A 13339-nucleotide genomic window follows, 5' to 3' on the forward strand; every position below is an offset into this window, starting at 1 on the left:
TTCTAGATCGAAGTAAATTGATCTAGAGTTCCTCATGTACCGACATATATCCAAATTCATGCTTAAAATGAGACCAGCCTCCTCGTTACATATTTCTCAAGCTGGAATCATCAAGATGTGTTGAAAATCAAAAGTGGTACTCTTATCCAAAATGTATTGATACATTTTTATTTTACTTTTGTAGAAAAAGAATACAAAAAGACATTCGCACTTTTGACTGTAAATCTGCCTTCCAGCTGTATGTTTAGCTCAATAAATAAACATCAATAAAATAAAATTTACATATCGTCAGGCAGCTGAGATTCTAAAACAGGATGCAGTCGTGTGTTTTCTAATGAAAGTGCAGTGCAGTGCAAAAAGGAATTCACATTATCAATTTCTGAAACCGCAATTGTTTGTTTTGCGGTAACAGTTGCAGCACCTTTTGGCCTACCATCCGAACATTATTGTAGACAATATTAAGGCTCACTGCAAGATGTTAAAAAAGAGGAAATACATATTTGAACCTATAGGGCTCCATCTGAGATCAGGAATGAACCTGCACCATGCAGCAGCATGTTACTGGCAGTTATGAACTACATGAAGAGAGGAAGGTGTCTCCTGATGATGCTCTGCAGAGGTGTCAGAAGGTCTTGGAGAAAAAGTTGGGTGCATGATCTGTAAAGTGCTGGAATTCATCTGTTCCTGCAACAAGCACGGTGGCGGGGAAGGATCGGGGGCGCTCGGGGTCCTGGAATCAGAGAGGAGAGAAGTGTATTAGAATGAGGGCATTCAGACGTGGGAGAATACAAGACCTTATCATAGAGGACCTACACTGGTGTCATGCAGTGAGAGAGAAAAGGGCATGATCAACCGAATCTCTAAAACGTGTACTCTACAACAATAACTAACCATAAACCTTCCCTCTCTTTCAAAACAGCCTAAGAACCAACGCTAGCTAAATCCCCAAACTATCTAGCATTCAAACCTGCCTCTCTTATAGAACAACCTAACTACCCAAACTATCTAAATCCCCAAACTATTGAACCTTCAAACCTGCCTCTCTTATAGAACAACCTAACTACCCAAACTAACTAAATCCCCAAACTATTGAACCTTCAAACCTGCCTCTCTTATATAACTAACGACCATAACCATCTAAATCCCCAAACTATTGAACCTTCAAACCTGCCTCTCTTATATAACTAACGACCATAACTATCTAAATCCCCAAACTATTGAACCGTCAAACCTGCCTCTCTTATATAACTAACGACCATAACTATCTAAATCCCCAAACTATTAAACCTTCAAACCTGCCTCTCTTATATAACTAACAACCATAACTATCTAAATCCCCAAACTATTGAACCTTCAAACCTGCCTCTCTTATATAACTAACAACCAAAGCGATCTAAATCCCCAAACTACTGAACCTTCAAACCTGCCTCTCTTACATAACTAACAACCAAAACTATCTATTGGTTTGATTGATTGATTGATTGATTGATTCTAAATCGCCAAACACACACAGTTACGAGTAGAAATACACGCACACAAACACACATGCGTGGATGCACACACACAAACACATACAGTCCACACTGTCACTCTTGTCGTCTAATAATCCCACTGACACACATTCATACTCAGACAGTATGAAGGAGAGGATTGTACTCACCTCCACGGGGTAGGCTGTGGTGGGGACGTAGCGAATAACGAAGCCACATCTGCGTCTGTGGGACGTGTTGGGTTCACTGGCGTGGACTGTCAACCCGTCGTGGATCTGGCGAGAGAAATGTAGGATATGAGCCGTGCTTATCTGCCAAAAATGTAAGTGCCAGGGCCCAATGTGTTACTCACTGGTCCACTGCAGCTGGCACTGCCCGCGTCACTTTTTTACCTTTAAGTTTTGTCATTTTTTTAAAGCTATATTAAATCATTTAGTTCTCTACTAATGAAAGTTAGTTAAAAATACACACACACTGCCACCATATGGTGGTTTCTCAGACATATGTGCCTTTGTTTACAGAAAAGCACCGGAAAACATAGGCACAAATTAAGCACTGGATATGGGACAGAGAAAAGACAGGCAGCGCCTTGAGGTGCACCTCAAGGGGAAACTGAGTGCATAGTCCTGAGGCACCCCAAGGAAAGCTGTGAGTGCACAGCGCTGGTGCACCCCAGGGGGAGCCGTGAGTACACAGTGCTGGTGCACCTCGGGGGAGCTGTGAGTACACAGTGCGGGTGCACCCCGGGGAGCTGTGAGTACACAGTGCTGGTGCACCCCAGGGGGAGCTGTGAGTACACAGTGCGGGTGCACCCCGGGGAGCTGTGAGTACACAGTGCTGGTGCACCCCAGGGGGAGCTGTGAGTACACAGTGCGGGTGCACCCCGGGGAGCTGTGAGTACACAGTGCTGGTGCACCTCGGGGGAGCTGTGAGTACACGGTGCTGGTGCACCTCCGGTGGAACTGTGAGTACACAGTGCTGGTGCACCCCGGGGAGCTGTGAGTACACAGTGCGGGTGCCCCCCGGGGAGCTGTGAGTACACAGTGCTGGTGCATGCCCAGGGGGAACTGTGAGTACACAGTGCTGGTGCACCTCCCGGGGAACTGTGAGTACACAGTGCTGGTGCACCTCGGGGAGCTGTGAGTACACAGTGCTGGTGCACCTCCCGGGGAACTGTGAGTACACAGTGCGGGTGCACCCCGGGGAGCTGTGAGTACACAGTGCTGGTGCACCCCAGGGGGAGCTGTGAGTAACACAGTGCGGGTGCACCTCCCGGGGAACTGTGAGTACACAGTGCGGGTGCACCCCGGGGAGCTGTGAGTACACAGTGCTGGTGCACCCCGGGGAGCTGTGAGTACACAGTGCGGTTGCATGCCCAGGGGGAGCTGTGAGTACACCGTGTGGGCGCTTCTCTATGGTAAGCTGTGAGTACACAGTGTGAGTGCACCCGGGGGAGCTGTGAGGACAGAGTACACAGAGTTGCCGCACCCTCATAGAAAGCTGTGAGTACACAGGTTGGTGCACCGTCATGGGGAGCTGTGAGTCCACAGTGCTGGCGCACCCTCAAAGAAAGCTGTAAGTACAGGGAGGTACAGTACATGGGCACCCTTAAGGTGGGGTAGTGAGTACACAGTACATGGGCACCCTTAAGGTGGGGTAGTGAGTACACAGTACATGGGCACCCTTAAGGGGGGGTAGTGAGTACACAGTTCTGGGGACCTTTAAGGGGGGTAGTGAGCACACAGTTCTGGGGCACCTTTAAGGGGGGCTGTGAGTACACAGTTCTGGGGCACCTTTAAGGGGGCTGTGAGTACACAGTAATGGAGACAAAAGACTCATTATGGGAAGGGCGGTGCCATAAATTGATGGATGTCTTGGCCCCGGCCACTTCCCGACTGCCTCATTTATAAGTGGGGGAATCACTGGTCTGCCTGACACCCACAATGCACCGGGCTCCAGTATCATGGTTTTCATGTTACTTCGTAACGTTGCAGTAACCCCTTGCTTGTTTGCCTGTGGGAATAACCACAACTGTGAGACATGAGTCCAGGAAACGACAGAGCGATGTGAACTCACCGACATCTGCCCAGCCTGAAGAGGACACTCCACCGCCTTCTCTGCATCAACCAGGTGCCGCGGAATCTCCTGATTGGTGGACAGCATGTTTCCAGGGGTCATTGCTGTGCGGTGCTCCAGGACACCTTGTTTGTGACTTCCTGCAGAAGAAAAGAGGGTTGGAGTAAGGGGGGCACTGATTCCTGGCCTGGGTACTCATGCAGTCCCCGCCTCTGTCTAAAATGAGGTGTCAGCACGGGCCACACCCACAATAATTATACACACATTAACCTTTAATTATCATGCGTGGTAAAGGCATCTGCGTGGTAAAGGAAGCGTGGTAAAGGCATGCGTGGAAAAGACTGTGTGGTAAAGGCATCTGGGTTGTAAAGGAAGCGTGGTAAAGGTTGCGTGGAAAAGACTGCGTGGTAAAGGCATCTGCATGGTAAAGGCATGCATGGAAAAGACTGCGTGGTAAAGGCATTTGCGTGGTAAAGGAAGCGTGGTAAACTTATGTATGGAAAATACGCGTGGTAAAGGCATTTGCGTGGTAAAGGAAGCGTGGTAAAGGCATGCATGGAAAAGACGCGTGGTAAAGGATGCTTTTCATCTAACAGAGGACTGCGGCTTCTAAATAAAGAGAGAGCCATCTCTGAACACTAGAACCCCGCGAGGACCCCGGGGATCTTTCATCCAGGCCTCCACAGCCCCCAGGAGTCTAGCCTCTGACACTAATCTGGGTGAAGATTGTAGGCTCCTACTAGAGCCCTGTCTGGCCAACCCTGTCCAATATCACTCTTTCAAGGCAGTGGTGCCCGTGTTTACAGGCAAAGACATCTCTGCCTGTAGAACCATAAGCAGCGTCCCTCTGTTAGGACCTCATGTCCCCCCCGCTCCAGCTGTACAGTAAAGCACGGGTCAGGGTTTGATTGGCTTTGAAAAAAGTTGGCCAGGGCACCCTGAAAAAAGAGCCCCACATTTGCGGATTGCGGGGAAGATTTACAAGGACTGGCGCATCCTTGCAGATTAGCAGTGATGCGCCAGTAATGATGCGATTCGCAATTCTCCTTGCGCCACCACGGATGCGTCGCATTTACAATGCAGCACACCGTGGCGCAGGGATAGACAGATGCGTGTCGCATCTGATGGTGTAAGGTCGGTGCATGGCTGGAGTCATGTCGCAGGCGCAAAGCTACTCCAGCAATGTTCAGGGACCGCCCATACCTAACGTGCTGGCCCACTCCTTATGCCTGCTTCAAGCAGGCGTAAGGTTTCGTCGCAGCAGCCTCTGAAAAATGACTGTGAAATCTTGTAGATTTCACACTGTCACTTTTACGAGGTTTTTTCCGACGGAACGCCCACCCTGCATACCTTAAACCTGACGCAGGTTTAATGTGGTGCAGGGCTTCACAACGTGACGCATCTCCCTATTTACGTCAGGTTGTAAATAAGTCGCAACGTGGTGCTTGGTTTACGCCGCCGCTGAGTCACAGAAGTGACGCAACAACGGCATAAATGTGACGCAATTGACTTGTAAATCTGCACCCGTCTTTTTTTAAAACATTGCTTCAGTGTTTTAAGTGTTATAAAAAGAAGTTGAGGGATTTCTATAAGAGAGGTGTGTTTTATCTTAACTTTACTAAGATTTAAAAAATGCGATGATTGTTGCTAGGACTCTGTGTTGTTGGAATAGTTTACACTGGTGAACCACACCTGAATATAAGTGAGGCCACTTAATCTCAGCCCCCCTGCCCCTGCTCAATCTGCATACATTAATGGGCGGGGCCAGCCGGAGACTGGGAATGATACCTCCGCCCCCTTGGTAAAAGGGGGGTAACGGAGGTCCATCTGCCTCCGCAAAGGCTGCTCAGGCCCCCACTGGGCGGAGCAGCACAGACAGCCCATATCGGCCACCACCCTGCCCAAAAAAGCGGCCCACAGCTGCAACTCAGATACCAGCCCATCGCCCATTGCCGAGAGGCCCCTTACCAATCCGACCCTGGCACGGATCCCTCTGATCACACTGGGGCGCTCGTACATAGCAGCATGAACTTGCTCCATCCTGAGATATAGTTGTGACCCACATGGTGCTGAGGGTGCCAGGACCTGTGTGGAGCCCGCGTTCCTTCTCCAGACTTTCTGTACAAAGACAACATCCCTGTGTCAGGACAGCAGTGGACTCCGATAGAGAAGTAGACAATTTGTCAACACCACTGAGTCAAGGCCCAAGGGCTTCAACAATATTAGCCCGCTGCACCCCTGCTTGTCTGGACTCTGACTCATTGTGAATGAATGCACCGTCTTCCATTCTGTGTAACTCTCTCCCACATCCCTATGTCGCGACATTGAGGCTCCTTGGTTAACAGATGGCCTCCCCTGCTGTATAGTCCTGTCCCAGATCCCAATGTCACGACTCTGGGGCTCAAGGTAAAGAGATGGCCTATCTATCTCCCATGCTGTGGAGCCCTGTCCTAGATTCCTATGTGATTATATTGGGGCTCACCAGTAGAGTAATAGCCCATCCCCCATTCTCAGCCAATCAGTGTTAAAGCTCCAGGCTGTTGTGATGCATGCATTGACTATGGGAGTTTATCCATACCTGGAATAACCTGCAGGACACCATTCTCTGCGTCCACGTCATCCAGGGCAAGCCACACTGAGGCCACCGGGCCCCCCTCGAAGCCCCAATACCTGGAAGTAAAAGGAGGAGGACACTGTCAGCCGAACATCGGCAGACCCCGGGGCAAGAGGATGGCACATGAGGGCACAGGATGGCACATGACAGGATGGCACATGAGGGCATAGAATGGCACATGAGGGCACAGGATGGCACATGAGGGCACAGGATGGCACATGAGGTCACATCATAGCACATGAGGGCTCAGGATGACACATGAGGGCACAGGATGGCACATGAGGGCACAGGATGGCACATAAATGTATAGGATGGCACATGATGATACAGAATAACCCATGAGAGCACAGTATGGCCCATGAGGGCACAGGATGGCACACGAGGGCACGGGATGGCTATTGATGACACAGGATGGCACATCAAGGCATGGATGGCACATTTTGACACATGAGGGCACAGGATGGCATATGATGGCACAGAATGGCACAAGAGGACACACAATAGCACATGAGGGCAGAGGGTGACACATGAGGGCACAGGATAGCATACAAAGGGCATAGGATAACACATGGAGGGACAGGATGGCAGATGATGGCACAGGATGGTGCATGAGGGCATAATAAGCCACATGATGGCACACGAGGGCACAGGATGACACAGGGTGATGTGTGTCTGGTAGTGCAGCCAGCCTTATGCCGTCATGTACTGCCTAGATGAAAGATGCTGTAATCTATGCTGTGTGTGCACCCCGCACCGCCCTGTGTATTTAACACCACATGGTGCCCACCAGGTAGCCTGTTATTCAGACCTCACCAGGCTCACGGGGCAGGAATGCCATCCTTTGGCCTTACCCTTGAAGTACAAACAGACACATCACCCCTGCTGAGCCCTCCCCTCCCCCACCCTGGAGCCAGCACCCCGCAGTCTGACTTACTTGATGTCCTGGTGCCAGGCCACGTAGGGGGCGCTGTTCCCTTGGTGGGGCACGTCGGAGGCCGGGTATTTACAGATGAACCTGGAGTCCAGCAGGACCACGTGGTGCCCCAGCACGGCGGTGATGGCCTGGAGGGTGTGCGGGTGAGTGGCGAGGCCCAGCACCCACGGCAGGCGCAGGTGGGCGTTGTGGAGGCTGTACTGGGCGTGCTCCTTCCCTGTAGGGTGAGAAAGGAAAAGACACACAGATGATGGACGGAATGCAAAGCAAATCAAACATTCACCCCCAGTCAAGAGGTCTGGGTTCAATCCATCGTTCTTCTGCTCACCTTGCCACCCCAGTTTAGACCCAGCCTGCAGGGGACACAAGGAGGGGGGTTAGTCTCTACACCGAGAGGCCTCTAAACGGAGGGGCTTATATATGGGAATGGTGGCACCGAGCTGCACAGCAAAAAACATTCCTGCGCCGTCCTGCGCCACTGGAAAGGCAGGAACGCACCGCATTTATCCAATACGGTGCATTGTTTTCCTTTCTCCCTGCGCTGGCGCCGTTTCTGCAGCCTAGTGATAACGCTGGCACCCTTGCACCATGGTGCAGCACTGCCTGTGTTACAGCAGGATTGTACTAGAGCAGGAAGGGGCACCTTCCAGCATATAAGCAATCCATAGAGGCATTTTACTCTTTCTAGGTGTGCTGCAGAATGCAGCGCACACGGAAAGTTAAAAACAAGTAGAAATAAAGATATTTCTCCTCTTTACAGCCACCATACACAAGACACAAGCAACATAAAGCAGATACAGCCACCATACACAAGATACAACCAACATAAATCAGATACTGCCACCAGACACAAGATACAATCAACATAAAGCAGATGCAGCCACCAGACACAATATGCAAGCAACATAAAGCAGAAACAGCCACCATAGACAAGATACAAGCAACATAAAGCAGATACAGCCACCAGACACAAGATACAAGCAACATAAAGCAGAAACAGCCACCATAGACAAGATACAAGCAAAATAAAGCAGATACAGACACAAGATACAAGCAACATAAAGCAGAAACAGCCACCATAGACAAGATACAAGCAAAATAAAGCAGATACAGCCACCAGACACAAGATACAAGCAACATAAAGCAGATACAGCCACCATACACAAGATACAACCAACATAAATCAGATACTGCCACCAGACACAAGATAGAAGCAACATAAAGCAGATGCAGCCACCAGACACAATATGCAAGCAACATAAAGCAGAAACAGCCACCATAGACAAGATACAAGCAAAATAAAGCAGATACAGCCACCAGACACAAGATACAAGCAACATAAAGCAGAAACAGCCACCATAGACAAGATACAAGCAAAATAAAGCAGATACAGCCACCATACACAAGATACAACCAACATAAATCAGATACAGCCACCAGACACAAGATACAAGCAACATAAATCAGATACAGCCACCAGACACAAGATACAAGCAACATAAAGCAGATACAGCAATCATACTCTTGACACAGCCACCAGACACAAGATACAAGCAACATAAAGCACATACAGCCACCAGACACAAGATACAAGCAACATAAAGCAGATACAGCCACCAGACACAAGATACAAGCAACATAATGCAGATACAGCCACCAGACACAAGATACAAGCTACATAAAGCAGATACAGCAATCATACTCTTGATACAGCCACCAGACACAAGATATAACCAAATAAAGATATTTCTCCTCGTTAGGCCTCACCTTGGGAGCCATAATATTTTAACGCATTCCTAGATTTACAAGACCTTGTAAATCTGCGTCAAAAACGATGAGTTGCGACACCCAGGCAACGCCCATGGAACGCCTTCCGGGCGCAGTGTAACGCAACGCAGCGATTTGCTCTGCGTTGCCTTTCTCCATATTTGTGAAGCCGCGCAGGGTCACACAGAGTGGCTTTGCGGGGCTTCATAAATTTGGCTTGGGTCTTTGCCTCGTGCATGTACCACTTAGCATGATGCAAGCATGACGCTAGGCCCGCATAGATAAGCCCCGAGAGATAAGGCTGTCCTCCCTGCACCTACCAAACTCCTGCTCCAGCTCCTCGAAGGCCCTCCTGGCGCCCTCCAGCTCCTCCGGGTCCAGCACTGGCACTGACGTCAGGAAGCCCCGGGCATCATAAAGGGTCTTCATGTGCTGAGGGTCCGCCTCCATGATGAGGGCGAGGTCTCGGACCCCGCTTCTTGGGCAAGGGATGGGGTCTGCCGCCGGGCTCCTGAGAGCTGAGCCCCAGATGTGGATATGTTCCTCTGGCACCGGACTCCAGATGTTGCCCTTCACCTCCAGAGGTGCTGATTCTCCAGGCGTTTTCTTCTGGCTCCCAAGACGCAGGTGCTCCAGATGTGGCCCTATGGCTCCCCAGGTGCTGGAGATTCTGTACCCTGGTATTCAAGAGCTCCAGATGTGAGTGTTTCCTCCTGCTCCGTGCAGTGCTGGAGTTCCAGGTGTTGCTGGGGGTCACTGCCGCTGCTGTCCACCCTCCTCTGCCTTGGCATCTTATGTAGGGCCGTTCAGACCCGCCCCCGCCCCGGGGCAGCACTCCCATGACATCACCGCAGCCGGGGGCTGCTTACGGTTTTTCCCATTAATCCCAGCTCATGACCTCAGGCTGCCTGGCATTGTGTAATCCTGGGCATGTCCGCAGCGGATGGGGGAGGCACTGCAGACGCCAGCTCGGACGTTTCCTGGTGGTCCAAGGGGGCTGCCACAATGGGGTTCACGAGGGAGTCGTACAGTGATACCCCAAATTATGGGACTTTGAAGTATGTATGAATAAAGAAACATTCCTTATTTACACTGAAGCCAGTATCGGGGTGTTACCGGTCCGAGGGGCTCCCGATAGCTAAAGCCGGGTCTAGGCCAGACCTGAAAAGAACAGGTCAGTAAAAGCAGCAGTGAAAGGCCGGAAAGTATCTGACCTCACGGGAACTGACGTCAATTCTTCTCCAGATAAGGATGTGAAGTCACAAACGCTTTGCCACAACGACGTCACAAGAGGTGAAGCCATGACGTTAAAGGGGTATGCTGACCCCAGCATAAGTGCATCGGCCACACCTCAAATACAGACACCAGACACAGGCACCACGGCTGACAGGCCAGATACAGACATCACACACACGAGGCAGAGCCTCACATGTGGGATACACTCGTCATAGGCTACATACGTGTATGCACAGAATGGATTCTTCATATGAAGGATGCTGCCTTTATACATGGAATCCAGGCATCACGCCGAAAAACAGCCATAATACACCAAGCATATCCGGATACACCATGGTGCCGCCCTCTGACGTATGAAGCAGGCCTCATATGCCAAATACTGCCACCAAACACAATATACAATTCTGGGGATACACGAAAGTAGGTTGCTTGGAGGTGCAGAGGGAATCTCGTGCACATGAGGTGTGAGACTCGTGGAAAGTGTTGTGTGGAGTGACCAGTCATTACATCTAGGAGCCTGACCTTGTTTGTTGCAGTTTGATATAGCGCGAACTCGACACAAGATATTGGAGCCTTTTACATGAGCACCAGATACCTCACCGGAGGACGCATTCATTTTTGGTAGGCACAGTGAGGTTCAGTGATCTGCCCAGAATCACAGGAGGCCGAGCCAACGCCGAGACTCGAGCCTGGTTCCCCAGCTCCGTAGTCGGCAACTCTGGCCGTTACGCCTCATCCAAATACACAAACATTCCAAGAACAGGAACACAGCGTCCATCAAGTAACCTTTCAACCGATGGAGGAACACGAGACACGCATCTCCCCAGCCAGTGGGGGCTGTAAACTTGACCCCAGTGCCAGTAAGGCCTGGCCCAGGGGAAGGGCAGAGTCGACGCATCCATTGCTCGAGACAGATGTGCTGTGAACCGCCTGGGGGCACTCGCCTCTGTCCGGGTTCAAGGCTGGGTGTTGTTTCCTGCTGTTAATGTCCATTGTGATAGCAACAGAGTGAAACAATTAGCCGCCTCTGCCTGCTATTAACAGGGGAGGGGTCCCCCCAGAATAGAGCCCCGGGGTGCACTGGCCACAGTGGCGAGTGGGACTTCCCCGTGGCTGCTGCAGTGTGGGGGGTTTACACCTGCAGGGAAGTGACACTTCCTCTCTGGGGTACAGTGGAAACCCCCCAGGCTGCCTTGGGGCGTATTCCCTCCAAACTTGTTTAAGAAAGGTTCTCACTCCACAACCCAAACCCCCTGCAGAGGGCGCTTCTTGCTTTTTATTGGTTGTAACATGGATCTGGTATAACACGCTATTGATGCCGTGACGTCAGTCCCGAAGAGGCTGATCTGGGTGATCGATCGAGTGGCTATGAACGGCGACCCCCGCTTTCTTTTTAAGGAAATGTTTCAGTTGAAAGGCGTGCAAAATGCTGCTGCTGGGCGGGGGTGTTACTGTTACCACTCTATACCATAAGCCAGTAGCAATCGGAAAGGGACTGCTGTTGCCACGATAAAACAAGCATTGAAAATAAATGCAATAGGGAGAGGATATGGCCTTATGGCTAAAGCTGCTGACGTTGGAGCTGGGGAACTGGGTTTGAGGCTCGGCGGCGGCATCCCGTGATTCTGGGTAAATCATTGAGTCTACCCGTGCCTGCCAAAAACAAGATGGCCGTCTAAAAGTGAAAGCGGGCATAGTGCGCTGCAAATACAAAACATGCTGTGGCCAGGGTTTAAGTGGGCCAGGTCTGATTGGTACTGAGCACCGGCAGTTTTTAGGTCTCGCTGAGCCAATGCGCTTGTGCATTGCTGGCGGGATTATAGTAAGGGGAAAAGTAAAGTCTACCAAAGACCTTTGGATTGCGGTTTATGGCCAGTGCATGTAAGGCATTTAAGCGCGAAGCTGGAATCTGGCATCGACTTGAAAGCAGCAGACTGCTTACGCCGGCGCGTGCTCGGCCTCACTTCCTGCTTCCCCTCTTACTTGCGTTATCGCTCACACCCCATATGCTCGTTCCCTCCCACCCTTGATGTATGCGCGTGCACGCCATCGCCAGCCACATAACACACCACCATTTGTCTGTGGCTCGGCATCAGACTTCAAAGGCTGCCGCTCCACCGCCCCCCACGTGCACATAGCACACCACCATTTGTCTGTGCCTCGGCATCAGACTTCAAAGGCTGCCGCTCCCTTATACCACTATTTTAGTATATGGTTTAGTGTCTGTCCCCTCTGCTTTCAGGTCCTCTTCATCTTCGATCCACCCTTAGATCCACCCGGACACTTCTCTCCTAGTCGCCTGCAGCATCTTTCTTCCAGGCTCCATAGGATTCGTTGACGAAACCCGACACACTTTGAGACCTATGCACCGGCTTCCTGTGGGTGAGATAACGCGAGTACTTCGGTGCTCCTGTGGGTATTGACTATCCAACTGTCTAGGTTTTAAGTAACTTTCACCGAGTCCAGTTAGAAGTGCCCTAAAATAACTAGTTTTCTTCTTTTACGTTCCCATTCATTCTCTATGGTAACGTGCGTGTGTGTTTAGACACGGCACACACATCCCGTGGGTCTCCTGCTTCCTAACTCTTGGTAGCTCAGCATAGCCCCAGCGATTCCCTAGGCCTATTCACTTTCCGTGTAGTGGTCCTTATACCACTACTTTAGTATATGGTTTAGCGTGCACCTAGGGCCCTACTGTATTTTGTGCAACTTATTGTATTTTAATTAAATATCTTGTATTGTGCTTGTGCCTCTGACCTCAGAAAGAGTTCAGAGGGTTGGTCTAGTAATAAATAACATATATGTTATATATATATATCCTGTGTGGTGTCCTTTCAATTGGTATTAAAGGGGTTACATATGGTAAAACAGCTGGCTTTTTAAAATGGAAGGGAGAAGGGAGATCACTTGATCAACGGGCACCATTTACCACTCGAGGGAGTGGAAGGTCCAGTCACAGTGTGTGCCCGTGTCAATGGTTGCAACAAGGGGGTTCCTGGACTGTTCCTAAGCGTGACTGAGTGAAAGATTAGTTGGCGTGACCAAAGGTGTAAATGTGACACCCAAGGGCATCCATTTTGTTGGATGGATTGGCCTCACACACCCCGAAGGATGTCATGCTTCATCATCGGCGGTTGCTCCTCGTCGGGGAGGCGGTGCAATCCCCGACGGGCTCACCTCAAAGAGGGGCTCTTTGGCGGAGATCTTTTTCCAACTGCCTTA

General features: G+C 50.5%; 1 protein-coding gene across 1 annotated transcript; it reads right to left on the bottom strand.

Annotated features, from left to right (window-relative positions):
* Positions 1-622: 622 nt before the first annotated feature.
* On the bottom strand, positions 623-9331 carry LOC147689214 (phytanoyl-CoA dioxygenase domain-containing protein 1-like). The gene is made up of 6 exons (XM_086940034.1): positions 9202-9331; positions 7115-7331; positions 6145-6236; positions 3567-3706; positions 1661-1765; positions 623-730 (listed from the first exon to the last, which is right to left on the bottom strand). The coding sequence occupies exons 1-6, from the start codon at positions 9329-9331 to the stop codon at positions 623-625; spliced, it is 792 nt and encodes a 263-aa protein (XP_086796160.1).
* Positions 9332-13339: the final 4008 nt, after the last annotated feature.

Source organism: Lissotriton vulgaris, chromosome 10 (assembly GCF_964263255.1).
Source record: "Lissotriton vulgaris chromosome 10, aLisVul1.2, whole genome shotgun sequence".
In the NCBI taxonomy this organism is placed as follows: Eukaryota; Metazoa; Chordata; class Amphibia; order Caudata; family Salamandridae; genus Lissotriton; species Lissotriton vulgaris.

What these genes read in the sequence shown, in the direction of transcription:
- LOC147689214 (XM_086940034.1), bottom strand. Translation starts at nt 9,331, where the DNA reads ATGGAGGCGGACCCTCAGCACATGAAGACCCTTTATGATGCCCGGGGC. An exon ending in GGAGCTGGAGCAGGAGTTTG is followed by an intron (nt 7,332 to 9,201) that starts GTAGGTGCAGGG and finishes CTCACCCTACAG; the next exon opens with GGAAGGAGCACGCCCAGTAC. An exon ending in GCCTGGCACCAGGACATCAA is followed by an intron (nt 6,237 to 7,114) that starts GTAAGTCAGACT and finishes TTTTACTTCCAG; the next exon opens with GTATTGGGGCTTCGAGGGGG.